At 41.2% G+C, this 22,300-nt stretch overlaps 1 protein-coding gene across 1 annotated transcript in view; it reads left to right on the top strand.

Annotated features, from left to right (window-relative positions):
• The first annotated feature begins 6,545 nt into the window (after positions 1–6,545).
• Positions 6,546–22,300, top strand: part of BTAF1 (B-TFIID TATA-box binding protein associated factor 1) — an 80,940-nt gene continuing 65,185 nt past the window's right edge. Inside the window, exon 1 of the mRNA XM_037497556.1 lies at positions 6,546–6,860. Within this exon, the coding sequence (XP_037353453.1) occupies positions 6,847–6,860 (14 nt within the window). The 5' untranslated portion in view covers positions 6,546–6,846. The remainder of the gene's footprint in view (positions 6,861–22,300) is intronic.

Raw genomic sequence — 22,300 nt, 5'->3', positions numbered from 1 at the left:
GGCCCCGCGGTGTCTGCACTCTGCGCTGCTTCTCTGGGGTCCCCTGGATGTCACTGGTGACAGGGCCAGGAGCACAGCGTCCCCCAGACCTGCGAACAGAGGCAAAGATATTATTGATTGAGTTGGGCTAAACTTTTCGCCCAAGCCGTGCACCTGCGAAATCTCCCTCCCCAGACTTTCTAGGCGCTGGTTCACCGTGGGCAGCAGCAGTCTGCGAGGGGCACCTCTGGAAAGTTTTCCTGGCAGGAAACCAATTACTGTCTATTGGTTTTGAAACCAATTGAGCGTTGAGATTTTCTTCCTGGTGCAAATGAGGATAGCAAAATGACACCTGATAATTTTCTCTACTCCTTTTCTCCTTCACCCCCTGCCTTCTCGACCTCTAATAAAATCACTTGAGCCTGTTCCTCAGAATCATGCACTTTGAACTTACCGAGTTCTGGGAAAGATGACAGAGCCTTAATTGGGTAGAAGGAAGGAATGGCTGCAAGAAGGATTAGTCTGTTTTAGCAGGCTCCCACTGAATGAACGTGTTATCAATGGGACAGAAGGGGCCTCCCCCACGATGCCCCTCCCAGACTACTCCAGCACTGGGAGATTTCCCACCCACCGCCCCCCCTCCCCACACCACCCTAAGAGTGACAGAAGCGGCACTGTAACATGAAATACAAATCTTGTATTTTGCTCCCAACGTTTAAAATAATCACACAGATTTTACACATTTCATTATCTGAAAATAAAAGTTACATAGAAAGATCTGATTTTCAAGAGTTAAATAAAACAAAACAAAACAAACTCTTAATATTCTAAACCAGACACTAATTACACTCTATTTTTCAAATAATTCTGAGTTCTGTATTTTCACCCATTTTTCTGATAGCCTTTTTCATCCTAATAATTTGACATTAATTCTAGTAACTGTAACTACTAATAAATAATTAATTGTCCTAGTTTATTAGCATACTATACTGTCTAACAGTTCACCCAGGGGTGGACATTTGCACTTTTGATTATTTTTAGGTTCTACAAATAAATGATAAGCTTGTTACAAAAATTGTAAGTCAAAAAATATTTGGATGATAGTTACAAGATAATCTTTAAGAATTAATGTGTTCTTGAATTTTCAAACTTTTACATTTAAACAAAACCATTTTTTTAAATGGGCAGAAGAGCTAAAAAGAAACTTCTCTTTTTTTTATTTTTTTATATAGAGGCATGTTTTCTTTCTTTCTTTCTTTCTTTCTTTCTTTCTTTCTTTCTTTCTTTCTTTCTTTCTTTCTTTGTTTATACATGCACTGGGTACAGTCAGAAGCGCGGGAGGGTGAGAGAATTCACCAGAGCCAGAGCTGGGAGCAGAGCAGGCAGAGGGACCGAAGAACACTGCTGAGGGGAGCAGCGGGCGGCAGGGGAGGTCTGCACGCCATGTGGGACCCTCCTCCGGTGGCCGGGGAGCAGCCGGGGATCGAACCGGCGCCGCAGAGGCCGCGGGCAGCTTCGCAACCCAGCGCTCAACCGCTGCGCCACCGGGGAGGCCCTAAAAAGAAACTTCTCTAAAGAGGAAATGGCCAACAGGCATATGAAAAAATGTTCAACATCACTTGTAATCAGGGAAATGCAAATCAAAACTACCATGAGATACCATCTCACACCAGTGAGAATGGCACATATTAAAAAAACTAGCAACAACAAATGTTGGCGAGGGTGTGGAGAAAAAGGAACTCTTCTGCACTGTTGGTGGGAGTGCAAACTGGTCCAACCACTATGGAGAGCTGTGTGGAGATTTCTGGACCTACTAAACATAGAACTTCCATATGATCCAGCAATTCCACTCCTAGGTATTTACCCAAAGGACACAGAAACATCAATTCCAAAGAACACCTGCACCCCTATGTTTATAGCAGCACTATTTACAATAGCTAAGCTTTGGAAACAGCCCAAATGCCCAAAAATAGATGACTGGATCAAGAAGATGTGGTACATATATACCATGGAATATTACTCAGCATTCAAAAAAGATAAACACATGCAATTTGAGGCAACATGGATGGCGCTGGAAGGGATCATGCTCAGCGAAATAAGCCAGAAAGAAAAAGAAAAATAGGGCCTCCCCGGTGGCGCAGCGGTTGAGCGCTCGGTTGCGAAGCTGCCCGCGGCCTCTGAGGCACCGGTTCAATCCCCGGCTGCTCCCCGGCCACTGGAGGAGGGTCCCACATGGCGCGCAGACCTCTCCTGCCGCCCGCTGCTCCCCTCAGCAGTGTACTTCGGTCCTTCTGCCTGCTCTGCTCCCCCTTCTGGCTCTGGTGAATTCGCTCACCCTCCTGCGCTTCTGACTGTGCCCAGTGCTTGTATAAACAAACAAAAACTAAATAAATAAAAACATGCCTCTATTAAAATAAATAAATAAATAAATAAATAAAAAAGAAAAAAAAAAATACCGGATGGTCTCACTCATAGCAGGAACCTAGAAAACTTAAATAAGGGACCAGGAAAATGAATAACTATAAGAAAGTGAAAATCAAAATCAACAAAAATCTATGCACCAGAGACACTTTTGGGGGGGTGGGTGGAGGGAGGGGAGGGATTGGGGTCAAAATGGGGGGGTTGAAATTGTATGGGGAATATAAAAATAAAATTTATTATAAAAAAAATTAAAAAAAAATAAAACAAGGGGGGGTGGGAATTGTACCAGGACTGTAACCAAGATGAAAATGCATACATTGTGCAAAAATGAAGAATTATGTAAAAAAAAAATAAAATTTAAAAAATTGTAAAAAAAAAAACACCATTTTTTTACATTTCAGGACATTCCACTGACTTTTTAAAATGTTCTCATTTTAAAAAGGTGATCCTTTTTTATTTCCAGAGTTTATACTTCTGACTATAATTTTTTGTATACAAGGGAGTATTTTCCTAAAGTACCTACTCAAGAAGTCTCATTATATGCCCTAATGTTTTCTATGACAGTATTTTCTAACACTGAACTCCCTTAATGTTGTATTTTAAGTTATAATTTGATAATTACTGTAAAAAACCAAAATGTTTTAGAATTAGAAGAATATTTAAATGTTTTAGCCCCTATTCAATATATAGTAGTGTATGCTGGACTAAGAAAGGAAGTTTTACCACTCTGGTGGAATCGGAGAGTTTACCCAAAATCACAGATTTTTTAATGATAAAGCCACATCATCTGACTTTAAGTGATCAATAATATTTACATTTCAGCTTTGTGTTTCACTATCACTTTCAAAGTATGTTATGTTTTAATTATACCAATTCAATTTATACTGAAAAACAATCAGTACTTATGAAGTTAAGAAATATTAATGTTTTATAAAGTAATTTATTAATACATTTCACAGATGGAAACCCTCTCTTTCCCATAAAACCATATCTGTATATGTAAAGACCTGATAAGTAATTACAGGCTTTTTTGTCTATTGACTTGGCATTACTTATTGTTATCATCGGAACTAAATCAGAATAGTTTTTCAGCTAAAGAGTGACATCTTGTGACATTCTGCACTAATTACAATTGAAATTTATTATCTGAAAAGGCATAATAAGTTTTTTGGGAGACCGTGTTTTCTATCAGAAACACATAGCTGTGCTACTCCATGTTGGGAAGGTGTAACTTCTTATTAGAAGGTACCTTTTAGATAATGTGGCAAAATATCCATAACAAAAAAAATTACCTTTTTAATCATTTTTAAATGAACACTTCAGTGGCATTTAGTACTTTCACACTGTGTTGCAACCATTTCCAGCATCCATCTCCAGAACTTTTTCATCCTCCAAAACTGAAACTCTGTCCCCATTAAATACTAACTGCTTAATCTTCTCCTCTAACTGGCAACCATTATTCTACTTTTTGTCACTATGAATTTGACTACTTTAGTTACCACAAATAAATGGAATCATAAAATATTTGTTCTCCTGTTTCATTGAGTATAATGTTGTAACTGAGGCTGAATGGTCAAACTGGTCTCAGACACTAAGGGCACAAAAAAGAAAAAAATGTATATCTAAATGTTTTCGCTGATACTTGCTTTTGCAGACATAGCAGAGCCTGGAGCCTTATTAGCTAACCTTGAGCTGACTCCAAAGTTGGTTGGAGCTTGAAACACAAACACAGAAAATGGGGACTGCCTAGAGCTGAGGCAACAGAACAGAACAGAAACACCAAAGTCCAGTTATCTGAAGAAAAAAAATCTCTTCATATTTCATGTATGAACTGCCTTGTGACTAGATAATGAACTCCAACCAAGTATATCTTTGTTCATAACCTGTTCTTTAGTCAATAAAATTTAACTCTTTAAATTTATACAAAGCTAATTAGTGGTGGAAAAGTTTCAGAGCAGGGCTACCTCTGAGAGAGATTTGGGGGGTGGGGGGCTGGGGCTTGTATTGCTCAGGTCTCATCATTAACCAAAAGAATTATCAATGTAGTTAATATTTTTGATTGCTTATTGTGGCAGTCACTAAGTGCGTTGCATTCACTATCTCATTTAATCCCCACCACACAACCCTATGAGGTACTAAAATTTTCCCTATTTCCCAAAGGAAGGAGCTGATGTTTGGAAAGTTATATACTCCCTTGACACCTGTGTGGTCTCATCACTCTGGTGGTGAGAAAAGACTTAAAAACAAGCTAATCTGACAACAATATATTTGGTTATTACACTATCTCTCACAAATCTATAACACCAAACTTTTCCCTGTCTCCTAAATATCATTCAGAACTATATAATTACCTCTTAGTAAAGAGTAAGATTTCAAAACGGTATGTAAGATTTTACTAGATGCTTACTGAAAACCCGCCTATGACTTTCTGTTTGATCTAGTGTAAAACCCAAATCCTTTACAATGGCTCTTTCTACTTAGCCTATTTCATCCACTACACAGCAGACACCTGTTAGGTTTTACACTAGGTGTATCATCTCTACCTGAAGGCTCCCCAGGTCTTCACACAGCTGTCTTCCTTTTGTCATTCAGTTCTCAGCTTAAATTCCTGTTTAGCTTTCTTCTCCCCAATGTAGTCCCTAATCACCCTTTATCCCATAATTCTGGCTTATGTAGCATATAAACATGTGTTTTCTCTTTTTCCTTCCACTGGCATATAGGTTCAACCAGGGTTGGCATCTTATCTGTTGTTTTTTGTTAAGTCCCAAAACAATGTTCAACATGTGGGAGGTGTTTAATTTTAGTGAATAAATGAACATAGTACATAGACAGTAATACCTGCTCATTAGTTTCAGGGATAAATTGAGAAGTCAGGTGGGATGAGACTGTAAAATGTGAAGATACTTGAACATCACAGTTCACCCAGATTTTTCTAGTAGCATATACATTAGCGTCTTACAGAGTGACACAGAACAGGTGCCAATATTTATTAAATGAATGAACTACAGACAAGTATTGATAAAAAAAAGAATATCTGGAAGGTGAAGGCCCCAAATGAGCTCATCAAAAATGTGGAAGGCAACAAGAGCTCCTTGACAAGTATTGATTAAAAAAAAGAACTACAGTAAATATTATTAGCTTGGATCTTGGGTAAATTACTTAACCTTTCTCAGCTTAGTTTCCTCAGCTATAAAATGAAGATTAAAACTTAGAGGGCTGGCCTGTAAATTATATGAGATAATGCATCCCAAATGCCTAGCACATAGCAGGTACTTGTTAGTTTCTTTACCCTTACATTAAATACTACTTTATGGGTTGTAAAGCTCTTGTAACCTCTTCTAGATACATGACCTCATTTTATTTCCATACCCATTTATAGTAATTCTCATTTTAAAGACGAAAAACAGACTCAAGGGTTGACACATATTCTTTTCAGGTAATAAGAAGCCAATGGACAAGTTTTATAAGCAGAGGAATGCCATGACAAAAGCAGTGTTTGGGAAGACAAATCTGATGGTGGCCTATAAAGTGGGCTGGACTGAAGAAGTTGGAGAAATTATTACTTTTATACCACAAAAGTCAAGTTTAAGGTGCTAAGGGCCTGCACTAGGTGACAGAAGAATGTTAAAAAACCTATTAAGCGATAGCCAGATAAGCAAAAAACAAAAAAGGGGGGATGGATATAGACTTTGGGGGGGGGGGAATTTTCAATCCCTCTAACTGCAGAACTTCTGGCAAACACGGCAAACCATTTGAGCTGCGTGTTAAATGCCTTTTCCGTTTTACTGATTTCACCCCTCGCAATGGTCCTGCTACCCGCCCTGGAGCATTTTATGCTTCTCTGGATCCTAATTTTCCCAGCAGCAGTCTGGAGGGATAAAGGTGGGACGCCAAGGAATTAGAAAGGATTTGAATTTCCAGAACTTCGGCTAAATCGCCTTTCATCCTTTTCCAGGAAACAGGGGGGTCCTTATTTCTCTTCCCCGCCTCGTTTTAATATTAACGACGCTTCCCAGAGAAGCACAAAGACTTTTCCTCAGCACGCGCCGCCAAAAGCTGAAGCAGCCCTCGGCTCCGGCTCCGCGGCGGAGCCCAGCTCCTCGCGGTGGGCTGACGTCATTTCCGGCGCGCTGACGCTCAGTCCGGCGTGCCGACGCCTGCGTCAGCAAAGAGCGGGGCTGGGGGCACCGGGTTTGAAGTCGTGCGGGTCGGAGCACTGTAGCCCTCGGCGCGGTCTCAGACCCCTGCTTCCCGGCCGCGGCGGGGACGAGCTCGGGGAGGCGGCGGGACAGATGCCCGAGGGCCCGCGCCGGGACGCCGCGCGCCGCACGGGCCGCTCCCCTCTGCTCCGCGGCCTGGGCCTGCGCCGCTCGGCTCTCTGGAAACTAGCGTCCCAGCGGCGCGCCGCGTAGCTCGCGGGGAGCCCCGAACCGCCGGCGCCCGGCCATGGCGGTCTCCAGGTGGGTCTCACTTCTGACGAGCGGCCGGGAAGGCGGCCCGGGAGAGGCACGGTCTCCCCTTCGTGCCTCCGCTGCCGGAGAGGAGCGGTTCCATTGTCACCGGGGCCGGGTGCCGTCTTCCCCCAGACTTGGGAGTTCGCCTCCCCGCCGGCCGGGCTGTGGGCTCGGGTTACTCCTCGTCAGTCGATTCAGAACTGTCTTTCCTTTTGAATAGACCCCTTGGCACTTGAGAGCTAGTTTTTCTGTTCCCTCCTCAGGTTTCTTATCTTTGGTTTCTCTTCCCTCTTTCATTTCTAGGAGAGGCTCTTAGTGTCCTCACCTCCATTTCACCGGAAAACTTGTTAGAACTGTCGAAGTCGGAGAGATTTGAATTACTATTATCTAAGTTACCCTCTAGTTCTGTTAATTTTTTTCTTCTTGACGGCTCTAGGGATATTTTCTTTTCTGACGACCTTTTTCTTTCATAATAGCTTACTTCTTTTGTTTAGCAGTAAACATTGAATCATCGGCGTTGTAATCTTGAGGAAATTATTGTTTTAGTGAGGTGTGCCTTGAGGAAGGCATGGAAGCTGTGTCACAGATCTTACTATTTAAACATTTTGCCAATTAATGGGAAAGTCTCGGAAAGCCAACATTTGTATGTATAGCTCTAGGAGGGAAGTTCTCCTTTCCTCCAATATCATGGAATGGTGTGAGAACTTTTTTTTTTTTTAATTTTAGTGGGCATGTGTACAGGGAAAGGCCCTCTGACAGCAATCAAAAGGATTTACCAAGTTCATTAAGAGTTGATGAGGCAAATTCTCATGGTAATTAGGTGTCTCTGCCATAGAGACTGAAGAATAAAATGGTAGTTAAGAAAAAAAGTAGTTTTTCATTCATTTTTCATAATTAGTTGAGCGCCTTCCTTGAGCACGTTGTGTGCTCAAGCTTTATCTGTTTTGCAGGCGAAAGGATAACCCATCCCTCACAGACTCCCCAGACAACTGATGAAATAGTGTGTGGGAGAAGCCCATGGGAGTTGGGTGAAGGGGGTTGCTAGGTATCTGTATTATGAGGCATGTAATTTTTATTTCATAGATTAATTAAATCCAGTGTGAGGACATTCTTATTTTGTGATATATAAAACTGTCTTGAGAGAATACAAGTCCTATTTTCAACTTTTGCAAGTATAGAAAGGTGTGTCCTCTAACTTGTTACCTGCCATGTTAACATAAATATATACATTAGAAATAGATTGATACATGAATGTAACATGTAGGTAGGTTATACAATGTTTAAAAGAATAAGTAGCTCTTGAAATTCCTTAGAGCAGGCCTATATTTTCACCCTATTGCATATAACCTAATGGAGACAAAAATGAAAGGTAAAAATGAGCCTAATCTGCTTGGCCAGTGCTAATTAACTATTTACAGAAGTTGAGAGCACCTAAATTTTTGAATGGCTGTGTTAGTTTTGAAAGCTACTTCCGTTCTTGACTTTGGATTTACAAGGGTAGTGTTCTCTTTTCTGTAGATTCTTACTTTGCAAAACGCTATTGAATTTTACTTTAGGGGGAAAAAGCCTGTCATAAATTTATGAATGAGCTACTTTTGTGTGTATTTTAGTATAATAGGTTTGAGGAAAACACCTTTCAAACACCTGTGTTTTGGGGGTCAGTTCTTGCATCAGTACTCTCAATGCTTGAGTTCATCTGTGAATTCATTTTTTTAAATATTTGTTTATTTTATTTTTGTTGAATACTTGTTTATACAAGCACTGGGTACAGTCAGAAGAGAGGGAGGGTGAGAGAATTCACCAGAGTCAGAGTGGGAAGCAACAGGCAGACTGATGGATACACTGCTGAGGGGAGCAGTGGGCGGCAGGAGAGGTCTGTCGGGCCATGTGGGACCCTCACCGGTGGCCGGGGATCGAACCTGCGCTGCAGAGGCTGCGGGCAGCTTGGCAACCCAGTGCTCAACCGCTGCGCCACCGGGGAGGCCCTGTGAATTCATTTTGAATAGCAAACTTTTGTTGCAAGCTCACCTCCACACACTTAGCACCTTTCTTTACTAGCTGAATTTACTTTTGCTCCTGTTTGTGTATGCTTGTGGAATTCAGACTCATTTTAATATTATGCAGAATAGATGAAAGATGGTTTAAGATAATAAACTTATTTGCCAGAATCAAATGTAGGATATTTTTGCACTATTTTATATCAGTGTGCATAACTGAAAAGAAACTGATATTTTTTAGGACCTTTTAAATCTTTCCAACAGAAGGGAATTAGTAAGTTGGTACCACCATTCCTTCAGTTACCAGTGTCAGAAATCTGGGAATAGTATTTGACTTCTCCCAAAGCTGTCATCAGATTCAATCCTGTCTTATTTCTACCTTTCTTATCTTTCTCTAGCCAATCTTTTTTTCTTCCCATTCCATTTAACACAATCCTATTCTATACCAAGGTCATTGCTAATATAAGGCACTTGGAACAGCAGCCATTCTGCTCTTCATGCCTCCATGGCATCTCTTTCTAATTTATTCTTCACTTCAGTCATAATATTTGTTTATATGCAAATTTTGATGTTCTTTCTCTTGCCTTAGGATAAAACCCAAAATTACTTAACAAATATATCTTACTAGATCCTTTTTAATCTGGTTCACCTTTTTAGCTCTATTTTGTGCCAAGTTCTCTCCTCTCCCCCCTTCTTCCTTTTATTTTGAGTCTGGATTTTTATCTTCCACTCTTTACCCCTGGAACTTTTCTGCTTTTCCTCCTTCCAAGCCTTCCTAATTCTGACCTTAGTTTTTGGGTTCATTGCTTTGTTCAAAAAGCCTTCTCTGCTTTTACTTCATCTGGGCTGTTTGCACTAATGCGTACTCCTGTCAGTCATAATATTTGTCATACTTTATAATTGATTATTTAACTGTTCTCTACCCATGCCTTTGGTTAACGTAAACTCTGTGAGAAAAGAAAATATGTCTGTGATATTTATCCCTAGCAGAGTGTCTGGCTCTTAGTAGGTGCTTATTATAGTCTTTTAAAATGAGTAAGTTTTAAAATGAATAAGCTTGTGTTTCCTGTTTTAATACCTGTTATGACTTTACCATCATTTATGTATAATAGAACATTCCCAGGGTTTTTTTTAGTGAATTTTACTGCAGCTTTCCTCAGGAAGAAAAACTTCTACAATGGCTTAAAATTGGCCAGGATAAGAATTTTATTTTATTTATTTATTCAAAGATTTTATTTATTTATGCATACAAGAGCTGGGGTACAGGCCAGAGATGTGGGGGGTGAGAGGATCCACCTGAGACAGAGTGAGGAACAGAACAGGCAGACTGACTGAAATACGCTGCTGAGGGGAGCAGCCGGCGAGACAGGAGAGGTCTGCTGCACCATGTGGGTTTCTCTGTGGCCGGCCGGGGATTGAACTCGTGCTGCAGAGGCTGTGGATTGCTTCATAGTGCAGTGCTTAACCCCTTGCGCCACCAGTGAGGCCCAGGATTATAATTTTAATTTTCAAAGCCTAATAATAGGTATTTTCAGAACTATTTTTATTTTTTAATTTTATTATTATTATTTAAAGATTTATTTATTTATACAAGAACTGGGGTACAGGCCGGATGCGCAGGAGGGTGAGAAGATTCACCAGAGACAGAGCGGGGAACAGAACAGGCAGACTGACTGAAACACATTACTGAGGGAAGCAGCAGGTGAGAGAGGAGAGGTCTGCGGGGCCATGTGGGTTAGCTCCCTGGCTGGGTGGGGATTGAACTCGTGCTGCAGAGGCTGTGGATAGCTTCATACTGCTGCAGCTTAATCCCTTGTGCCACCAGGGAGATCCCCAAAAAATTCAATTTAAAAACTATAATTTAGTTTTTTCTCCAGTGGTCTTTGCTATAAAGGTCATGTCTAAAATGTCTAGACAGTAATCATGATTTGACTTTTATTTACAAGCTATACCTTAAGTCTGTGACACAACTTTGCTTTTTTAAATGATACAGTGTTTATAAAGAATTCAGGAAAAAAGGAACACATGCTCTTATGGAAGAAACAAATTGCTACACATAAGCAGAACTTACTCAGTTTTGTTAGTTCTTTGCACTGCTGATACTTCAGAAACATTGTTTCAACTAGCTTATTTTCCAAATAAAAGAAACTTTTACTATAAGAAATTTTTTGATCTGGCCAAAGTTCTTCTAGTGGGTTCTTCTTTAAGGACAGGGATAAAGATAAAATGATCTTTGGGCCTCCCCTGGTGGCGCAGCAGTTGAGCGCTGAGCTGCGAGGCTGCCTGCAGCCTCTGCAGCGCCGGTTCGTTCCTCGGTTCGTTCCCCGGCCGCCGGCGAGGGTCCCACAAAAAAAAAAAAGATAAAATGATCTTAATTACCTGTGGGATACCGTGGTTTCCTTTTGTTTGCTAGTTCTTTTCCTCTGTTACTTCTAGTTTCCTTATGATACTGAAAGAGGAGACTACTATGGTAAAGATAAATATCAAATATTTCATATTGAAAAAATTTTAGAACAAACTGGGAAAGTAAGAGGAAGCAGTAAAGCATTTCTCATTTCAATTCCTGTAGTAAATTCCTCAGTTTCCTTAGTTTATTCCTCAAAGTAGTTGTATGAAGGGTTCTTTTTGTAAACTTAGGATAAAATACATGCAACATAATACTCAGCCATTTTTTTTTAAAGATTTATTTATGCATACAAGAACTGGGGTACAGGCCAGAGGTGTGTGTGTGGGGGGGGGGTGAGAGGATTCATCAGAGACAGAGTGGGGAACAGAACAGGCAGATTGACTGAAATACACTGCTGAGGGGAGCAGTGGGCGAATCAGGAGAGGTCTGCTGCACCATGTGGGTAGCTCCCTGGCTGGGGATTGAACTCGTGCTGCAGTGGCTGTGGATAGCTTCATAGTCTGTCTTAACCCCTTGCGCCACCAGGGAGCCCCAATATGCAACCATTTTTTGCTATAGAGTCTAGATTTTATTTATATAAAAGACAAAATCTTAAGAGGCTATACTTTGTTAGATCAGGCATAGAGGTTGGGAAAAAATGTCCTGAAGTGAATAACACTACTTGATTGTACTTTTTTAGCATTCCTTCAGCAGGTATCTCAGAATACTTTCTGTGTTCAAGGTGCTAGAGATTTAGCAGACAACAAAAATGGAATCCCCATTCTAACTTTATATTCTAAGGTGGGAGTAGGGGAATGTAATTTATCTAGCATGCACCTGACCTTGCCTTTGGTGTAGTTTCACATCCTCATATTGATTCTGTGTGGTATCTTAAGTTAATTTCTTTCTTTTTTTTTTAAAGATTTATTTATTTATGCATACAAGAACTGGGGTACAGGTCAGAGATGCTGTGGGTGAGAGGATTCACCAGAGAAAGAGTAGGGAACAGAGCAGGCGGATTGACTGAAATATACTGCTGAAGGGAGCAGCGGGTGAGTCCGGAGAGATCTGCTGTGCCATGTGGGTCACCTTCCTGGCCGGGGATCCAACTGGTATTGCAGTGGCTGCAGATAAATTCATAGTGCAGCGTCCTAACCCCTTGCACCACCAGGGAGGTCCTTGAAGTTGTTTCTTTTGACCGTAACTTTTTGCTTAATATGTCAGACTTAGTACAGTTTTTAAAGATTTATGTTTGCATACAAGAGCCAAGGTGCAGGCCAGAGGTGCCAGGGGTGAGAGAATTCACTAGAGACAGAGTGGGGAGAACAGGCGTAATAACTGAAATACGCTGCTGAGGGGAGCAACTGGCGAGACAGGAGAGGTCTGCTACACCATGTGGGTCACCTCCCTGGCCAGGGATCAAACTTGTGCTGTTCTGTAGTGGCTGCAGATACTTCTTTAGTGCTGCGACTTAACCCCTTGCACCACCAGAGACGCCCCCTTAGTACAGTTTTTATAACAGATATTTATTTTTATTCCCTGTGTAACAAAGTAAAAATTCAAATAGTTGGTATTTTAAATTTTACTATACTTCTGCTAAATGTAAAAAAGAATACATTACACAGTGCATAAACTTGGTCATTCTCTTTTAAAGTTACATACCCATCCATGTGAAGTACTATGTCAGTTGACCTTCCACAATTTTTTTTTAAGAGTTATTTATTTATTTATACAAGCACTGTGTATAGTCAGAAGCGCAGGAGGGTGAGAGAATTCACCAGAGCCAGAGCGGGGTACAGAACAGGCAGACTGACTAAATACACTGCTGAGGGGAGCAGCGGGCGGCAGGAGAGGTCTGCGCACCATGTGGGACCCTCACCGGCGGCCGGGGATCGAACTGGTGCTTCAGAGGCTGTGGGCAGCTTTGCAGCCCAAGCTCAACTTCTGCACCACCAGGAGAGGCCCACGCAATTTTTTTTTTTAAAGATTTATTTATTTATGCATACAAGAGCTGGGGTACAGGCCAGAGATGCCGGGGGTGAGAGGATTCACCAGAGACAGAGTGGGGAACAGAACAGGCAGACTGACTGAAATATGCTGCTGAGGGGAGCAGCAGGCGAGACAGGAGAGATCTGCTGTGCCATGTGGGTTGCTCCCTGGCTGGCCAGGGATTGAACTCATGCTTCAGAAGCTGCAGATTGCTTCATAGTGCGGTGCTTAACCCCTTGCACCACCAGGGAGTCCTGACCTTTCACAATTTTTCAGAGAGATTAAATTCTGAAAATGGAAATAGGTTGAGGAAATACATGTCTTACACCTTTTCCCCCCATTTTTTATTTGTTTTATTTATTTTTTAAAAAAGCATTCCTTTTTTTTTTTTTTTTTAAAGATTTATTTATACAAGCACTGGGTGGTACAGTCAGAAGCGCGGGAGGGTGAGAGGGTGAGAGAATTCACCAGAGCCAGAGCGGGGAGCAGAACAGGTAGAAGAACCTAAGTACACTGCTGAGGGGAGCAGCGGACAGCAGGAGAGGTCTGCGCACCATGTGGGACCCTCCTCTGGTGGCCGGGGAGCAGCCGGGGATCAAACCAGCGCTGCAGAGGCTGTGGGCAGCTTCGCAACCCAGCGCAACTGCTGTGCCACCGGGGAGGCCCTTTTCCCCATTTTTAAAAAATTTATTTATGCATGCGGGCGAGTCAGGAGAGGTCTGCTGCGCCATGTGGGTTGCTCCCTGGCCTGCTGGAGGATGGAACTAGTGCTGCAGAGGCTGTGGACAGCTTCATAGTTTGTGTCTTAACCCCTTGCACCACCAGGGAGGCCATTTTTCCCCATTCTTGAATGACGTTGGAGGGAAATGCAACATATATGAACAATGAAGTGATAACCTAGTACGTGTTTTTATTTTTTTTTAAGATTTTTATTGTTTTATTTATGCATACAAGAACTGGGGTGTAGGTCAGAGGTGGGGGCGGTGAGAGGTTCACCATAGTGGGGAGCAGACCAGGGAGATGTACTGAGATACACTGCTGAAGGGAGCAGTGGGCAAGATAGGAGAGGTCTGCTGTGCTTTGTGTGTTAGCTCCCTAGCTGGGGATCAAACTCATGCCATGGTGGCTGGCAATAGTTTGACAGTGCTGAGGCTTTAACCCCTGCGCTACCAGGGAGGCACTAGTACATGTTTTATTGTCAAATTTCATGTTTTTTTTCAGTTTCTTTTTGTATCTTTATGAGTTATAGTGCAAACAGATAAAGAGAAGAGGGGTTAGGTTGCAGCTGCCAGCATAACTGCTATAACTTCCATGTACTCTTTCTGTTTTCAAGTTTTAAGGGCAGTTACCTGAAATCATATATTGGTAAACTAAACATAAATAATGTCTTGTGCAATTGTCTCTCTGAATTAAAGTTCAAATTGAAAGTGGGCCAGATTTTCTTATCAATAGATTCATAACCAGTAGATGTTATCAAATATAATTCCTGTGCGTTTTATTCACTTTGTTTTTCCACAGTCTTTGGTTCAGCTTCCATTCAGCTGGACATCTGTTACCTCTTTCTCCATCTGTCTGTCCCTCAGAGAATGAAGAATAACATTTTTTTCCTACTAGCTATTCTGCAAGGGAGGGCTTAGCCAAAAGAAATATTGTGGTAAGTATTGTGTTCCCTAAGCCAGTCCTTTTAAATTCCTTTATCTTCTGACCACCTACCTTCCTTCAGACCTCTCCCTCACTAAAGTCCCTGTCTGCCCTCCAACATAATACTGACTCTGTCTCATACCCTTTATGCCTCCCCCACCAGTTCATTATACCAGCCTTTTCCTTTGTGGCCTGCCCCTGATGCTTATTCTGCTTGCCTCATAGCTGGCTGCCCTGGGATAACAGGTAAGACAGCCTTCTTGGCAGATCCTGGTCTGTCCAACTTTTTGTTCTTGCTTTTGTGTGGTGTCTGATATGCTGTCCCGGAGAAAGGAATGAGAACTGCAAAGGAGGCTTTGAGTCAACAGGACCGAAGAAGCATTCTTGTGTCCCTTGTGTCGCCATTTCTCTATTCAGGGAGTCAAGTTTGGCTATCACCAAAGTGGAAATTGTGAGAATAATTGGCCCTGGAATTGGATGAGAGCGTGAGCTGATCTGTTACCCTCAGAGAAGTTGGCTGGTGGGGAAACAGAAGTGATATGATATGGCAATCAGATAAAAACTTTGCAGAAAGGAGAGGCAAGGGGAAATATGTGGCTGTGAGATAGAATCAGCATTAGGTTACAGAGGAGTGTGCTTCTGATGAAGCTTGGTAGCTGGGGATTAAAGGAAAGTTTAGGAAGGTTGGGGTTATTGAAGGAATATACTACCTACTACATGAACTCCTGCTGGTTGTTTGGAGCATATATGACTGCCTTGATGTGCAGAATGTTGAAATAATACTATGCTGATCTTGTCCCTTATTGAAATGTCACCTTAGCATCAATTCCATTATTTTATAATGTATTTTTATGTAATATAGGTATTATAGGTTAAGATGTTTCTCAAAGAAAGTAAAAAAAAAAAAAGAAAATTGTATTATAGCACACACATTCTTTTTTTTTTTTTGCAGAAGATATTTTTATTGTTCAATCCTTCCTTGACTAGATTTTTTTTTTATAAACTTTATTTTTACATTCCACATACAATTGCGACCCCCTTATTTTGATCCCAATCCCTCCCCTCCCCGCCCCCCACCCCCCATAGAGTGTCTCTGGTTCATAGTTGTTTGTTGATTTTGATTTTTACTTTCTTATAGTTATTCTTTTTCTTGGTCCTTTAAGTTTTCTAGATTCCTGCTATGAGTGAGACCATCCGGTATTTTTCTTTTTCTTTCTGGCTTATTTCTCTGAGCATGATCCCTTCCAGCTCCATCCATGTTGCTGCAAATTGCATGTATTTATCTTTTTTGAATGCTGAGTAATATTCCATGGTGTATATGTACCACATCTTCTTGATCCAGTCATCTATTTTTGGGCATTTGGGTTGTTTCCAAAGCTTAGCTATTGTAAATAGTGCTGCTATAAACATAGGGGTGCAGGTGCTCTTTGGAATGGATGTTTCTGTGTCCTTTGGGTAAATACCTAGGAGTGGAATTGCTGGATCATATGGAAGCTCTATGTTTAGTAGGTCCAGAAATCTCCACACAGCTCTCCATAGTGGTTGGACCAGTTTGCACTCCCACCAACAGTATAGCACACACATTCTTTGGTTAAAAGTGGTTCTTAAACTTGTACTCAAGAAACTTGAACTTTCTTTCTTTTTTTTTTTTTTAAAGATTTATTTATTTATACAAGCACTGGGTACAGTCAGAAGCGCGGGAGGGTGAGAGAATTCACCAGAGCCAGAGCTGGGAGCAGAGCAGGCAGAAGGACTGAAGTACACTGCTGAGGGGAGCAGCGAGCGGCAGGAGAGGTCTGCGCGCCATGTGGGACCCTCCTCCGGTGGCCGGGGAGCAGCCGGGGATCGAACCGGCACTGTAGAGGCTGCGGGCAGCTTCGCAACCCAGTGCTCAACTGCTGCGCCACCGGGGAGGCCCAAGAAACTTGAACTTTATTTCCAATTTTAGATACAATAAATACCAGCTGTTCATAAATACTTGAATACTGTGCAGAGTATTGTAGGGATAAAAAGAATTATTGAAGGAAATAAAGGCTAATGAGTATGACATTACATGATAAATAAGATAACACAAAACAGAGCACAGCAAATAGGAAAATGGCTATTCAAGATGAGAATTCATGTGGATTTTTCAGCAGAGGACGTAATCTGTTTTGTATAGTAGTCTGGGATGGTTACAAGAGGGTAAAGGACTGTAACTGAATCTTAATGTAGTTGAATCAAGAAAAGATATTCCAAGTAGAATAAACAGTATAGGCAAAATCGTGGAAATCTCAAAGTCCTGTGTTTTCGAGATACTTTTTTGTTTTTGGTTACTATATGGTAGGTAAGGCTGAACCATTGTAAGATAGTAATTTGATTAAATGAGCTTTAGGAAGTAAAAGTGGCAAGTAGATCACATTATTACGGGATTATGCTCACCAGGTAGTGGGAAGTGTGGCAGTGCTTCCAGTTGACTTGATTTTGGGATTATGTGTACTGTGCTACAGTTTAAACAAGTAACAATACAGTTTCCTAAGGGAGAAACTGTTGAGTTGACAGGACAGGATTGAATCTGAGAGAATGTTCATTTAAAAGTGGTAGAAGTAGGGAAACCAAGGAAAGAATTACGAGATTAGAGAAGGATAGGATGATATAATGTGAAAATTTCAGAAGCAAAGTAATAAGGATGGGATACTTGACATCAGATGTCATAAAAAAGTTAAGATTGGATTTACAAAAAAAAACGGATTTGGGGCCATCCCAGTGGCGCAGCAGGGTGAGCACTGCACTGTGAAGCTGTCTGTAGCCTCTGCAGCGCGGGTTCAATTCCCCGCTGGCAAGAGAGATACCCACATGGCAGATAACCACATGGCGCGGGAAACCTCTCCTGCCTCGGCCGCTGCTCCCCTTAGCACTGTATTTTGGTCAAATCTGCCTCTTCTGCTCCCCACTCTGTCTCTGGTGAATCCTCTCACCCTCCCATGTCTCTAGCCTGTACCCCAGTTCTTGTATAAATAATAAATATATCTTTAAAAAAATGGATTTGGAGTTTACAAGTTTACTGGTGACCATCAGGTGTGCTGTTTCGGTACTGTAGAAGGATAGAAACTTGATTTATAAGGATTAAATTGTATATGATAAGGGAATTAAAAGAAGTGGTTTTAAACATTTGTTTAAGGTGTAGCAGTTTAAAAAATGTTCTAGATGATGGAGATCAGGCAGTTCATTTTGTGATTATAGGATTATAGGTAGACCTGTGCATTTTTGAAGATAGAAGGAAATGCAATAAATTAATAAGGCATGACTTATGGTATTGGATTAAGGATGATTATATGAGGATAGGACAAGATAGTAACAAGAAAACGGTGAGGCAATATCTAAGCTTAAGAGACTCACTCTAAGGAGAGAACTCTCTTCATTTGAAATAGAGGATAAGTGCAGAGATCACTTTTGAGGTAGTGAGGAGAGAACTTCAGATAACTTGTAGTCCATAGCCTAGAGATCTATTCATTGAAGTAGTCCATTATTATGCAAGAGCTGGGTTGTAGGCCAGAGGTGCAGGAGGGTGAGAAGATTCACCAGAGACAGTGGGGAGCAGAACAGGTGGATCCACTGAAATACACTGCTGAGGGGAGCATTGGCAAGTCAGGAGAGGTCTGCTGTGCTATGTGGGTTAGCTCCCTGGCAGGGGATTGCTTCATAGTGCTGAGACTTAACCTGTTGTGCCGCAAGGGTTTCCTTTTTATCCAACAGTTAAGCATTTCATTCCTTTTTAAGGAATAGGGATTGATAATTGGGACTTGAGGGAAGTAAAAATGATTGTGGAAAGCTTCAAAAACTGTCAGTTTTCTATAATTCTTTACGTATGGATTTATAAACAGGTTAATGTTTTCATTTCCTTTGAGTCTTCATTTTGCAGTCAACTTTGCTTTTGGTCACAATAAGCAGAAACTACATCATGGAAAAAGAATAGTGAAGTAGTTGATATTTTTCTGCAGGGAAGTCTGAAGAACTTGGTATTTAAAAAGTGAAAGATAGGAAAAACATGTTACATGAGGAAAAAACACACACACACACACACAAACAAACAAACAGTGATGTAAAGCTCTAAAATATGGTTAAATTAACTGATTTATTCTCCAAAATAAAAGATTAAGGGAAATTAAGTGAGGTTCCCCAAATCATTTAACAAGTGATAGAACTAGGACGTTTAAAGGTCTCCTAATTTAGAATTTAGTTTCATTTTACCATTCCTTCCTATATATAGGAAAGTACTAGATCTTTGTGAACACTATGCATTATGCAATAGAGTCCAACACAGTTATAAAGAACATATGCAACATGTACACATGAGTCCATTGTAGCATAAATATGATCTTACAGTAACGAAACACTTTTGATAATTTTGCCTGTCATAGAATATATATTTGAAATGAATATTTGTCTTGATACTTACAGAAAGTTATATGTTTAGGTTTAGATATCTTGAGTAGAGACATTCAAAATCATCATCATGTCAATATGCAGATATTTGTTGAGAAGGTTTCAAAAGGGTTTCTCATGAACTTTTTTTTTTTTTTTTTTAAAGATTATTTATACAGGAACCAGGGTACAGGCCAGATGTGCAGGAGGGTGAGAGGATTCACCAGAGACAGAGTGGAGAACCATACAGGGAGACTGACTACGCTGTTGAGGGGAGCAGCAGGCCCAACAGGGGAGGTCTGCCACACTGTGGGACCCTCGCTGGCCGACAGGGATCGAACCAGCGCTGCAAAGGCTGCGGACAGCTCTATAGTGCTGCATTCAACTGCCTGCGCCACCAGGAGAGGCCCATGAACTTTTTTTAAAAAAAGATTTATTTATTTATGCATACAAGAACTGGGGCACAGGCCAGAGTTGTGGGTTGTGGGGGGTGAAAGGATTCACCAGAAACAGAGTGGGGAACAAAACAGGCAGATTAACTGAAATCACCACTGAGGGGAGCAATGGGTGAGATAGGAGAAGTCAGCTGCGCCATGTGGGTAGCTCCCTGGCCGGGGATTGAACTTGTGCTTCATAGGTTGCGTCTTAACCCCTTGCGCCACCATCCAGGAGGCCCTCTCATGAACTGTTAACATCACAACCGATTTTATTTTATTTATTTCTTAAAAAAGATTTTTATTTATTTATTTATTTATTTATTTATTCATTCATTTATTTATTTATTTATACAAGCACTGGGTACAGTCAGAACCATGGGAGAGTGAGAGAATTCACCAGAGCCAGAGTGGGGAGCAGAGCAGGCAGAAGGACCGAAGTACACTGCTGAGGGGAGCAGTGGGCGGCAGGAGAGGTCTGCGCGCCATGCGGGACCCTCCTGGTGGCCGGGGAGCAGCCGGGGATTGAACCGGCGCTGCAGAGGCTGCGGGCAGCTTCGCAACCCAGTGGTCAACCACTGCGCCACCGGGGAGTCCCAACATCACAACCGATTTTAAAGGCAAAAATAAGTTAAAGGACATTCTGGGAGTTATGTTTGAGTTGGGTGAGGGAAATAATTTTATGGGGAAAGTATTTGGAATTTGCTTAATCTTTTTTATGAATAACTGTCAAAACATTTTTTTTCTTTGTCCCACTCGCTCTGAGTCACTGTCCCCCACATCCTGTAGCAATAACTGATGAATGAGTGAGTAAAAGCAAATATTTAGATAGTCCTGAATGAATAAAGAGAAGAAAATACAGTGTCGAATGGTGGAATGTACCTATGCAGAGTGTATGTATAAAGAACATTAATTTTGGCATGTCTTACAGAAATTAATTTTTTTTATAAACAATCTGCTGTTGCAAAACAGTAAAAACTGGAAGCAAAAATTGGGTTGTATGGCTGTTTTTATGTCACGGGTTTTCTTTGCCTCAAATATTTTTTGTGAAATACATTCTTCATACACACCCTTAATTATAAAATTCGAACCTTGCCTCTTTGTGTTTTGTTCTGAAGCATGAGAATTTTTCATAGTACTTTGAAAAATAGCTATTTTAGTTAGGTTTCTTAACAGTTACAATGATTTTGTGCTTATTAGTGACTGACTAGTTTGATAACTACTATCAAAAAAAAAAAAAAGAAAAAGTAAAAAAACCCGCCCATTTCATTTGCCCTCTTACAGATTTACCTTTTCTTATAAAAGACTTTCAGAACTTTGCTGTGTAATTTTGTAGCTCTTTGTGAAAGAAAGAGAATCCCAGAAGTAAAACCTGAACCTCCTTGTTGTTTATAATGTTCATGCTTAGCTTTGGGGGCTTGCTTGCTTTCTCTTTCTCACTAGATAAAATTTGAAGCTATATTCACTAAATTGCTCTTCATATAGGATTGGTCACAGTCAGTATATCCTTAACCCTTATAACCCTGTCTTGTTTCTTTTTTTTTTTTTTAAGAGGCATGTTTTATTTATTTATTTATTTGTCAGTTTGTTTGTTTGTTTATACATGCAATGGGTACAGTCAGAAGCACGGGAGGGTGAGAGAATTTACCAGAGCCAGAGCGGGGAGCAGAGCAGGCAGAAGGACCGAAGCACACTGCTGTGGGGAGCAGCGGGCGGCAGGAGAGGTCTGCGCGCCATGTGGGACCCTCCTCCGGTGGCCGGGGAGCAGCCGGGGATCGAACCGGCACTGCAGAGGCTGCAGGCAGCTTCGCAACCCAGTGCTCAACCGCTGCGCCACCAGGGAGGCCCAACCCTGTCTTGTTTAAAGCACTCTTTATTCCATACATGAAGACACCTTCCTTTTTGCTTGTAACATTCTCTTTGTCTCATTGAGCCTGACGGGGGCGGGGAATAGATCTATATGTTATGTGGATGATTGGTGGTAGTGATTTTACCTTTCTAAAACCAAAGGGCAGAAGCTCTCCTATGCGGGTGCTTCTCTTCACTGACCTCTCCCTTTGCAAAAGCAGCAGTGGCTGCCCTCCTCCCGCAGCTGCCCACCTGTGTCTGTGCAGGCCTCTTTTTCAGCAAACCTGTCTCTTACCCAGCAGCTCTTTTCTGCCCGCTTGTGTCTGTGCAAGAGTCCTTTACTCTCCTTTTCCTTTTTATCATAAATCTGCCATTTTGTATAGATATAAAAAAAAAACCACAAAGAATTTTCTTGTATCCCAGAAACTGATTCGGTTTTGCATTTCCACTTTTTCCAGGTATAAGGCATCGTGATTTTATTCCAAACTTTATTCATTGGATAGGTGGCAGAACTAGGATTTGAACTGTGGTTATATAGGATTTGTACAATATGCAATATGCCTTTATAAACTTTCCTCAGAGATCATATTTATTGCTGTTTCTATCATTTCTATACAAATGACTCATATACCTATGTATCTTTAGCTTCAACTTTTATTTATTTATTTTAAAATATTTATTATTTATACAAGCACTGGGTACAGTCAGAAGCGCGAGAGGGTGAGAGAATTCACGAGAGCCAGAGCG

Source organism: Talpa occidentalis, unplaced genomic scaffold (genome assembly GCF_014898055.3).
Source record: "Talpa occidentalis isolate TD23 unplaced genomic scaffold, MPIMG_talOcc4v2.1 talOcc4.8, whole genome shotgun sequence".
Classification (NCBI taxonomy): Eukaryota; Metazoa; Chordata; class Mammalia; order Eulipotyphla; family Talpidae; genus Talpa; species Talpa occidentalis.
This window is presented reverse-complemented; position numbering and strand designations above follow the sequence as displayed.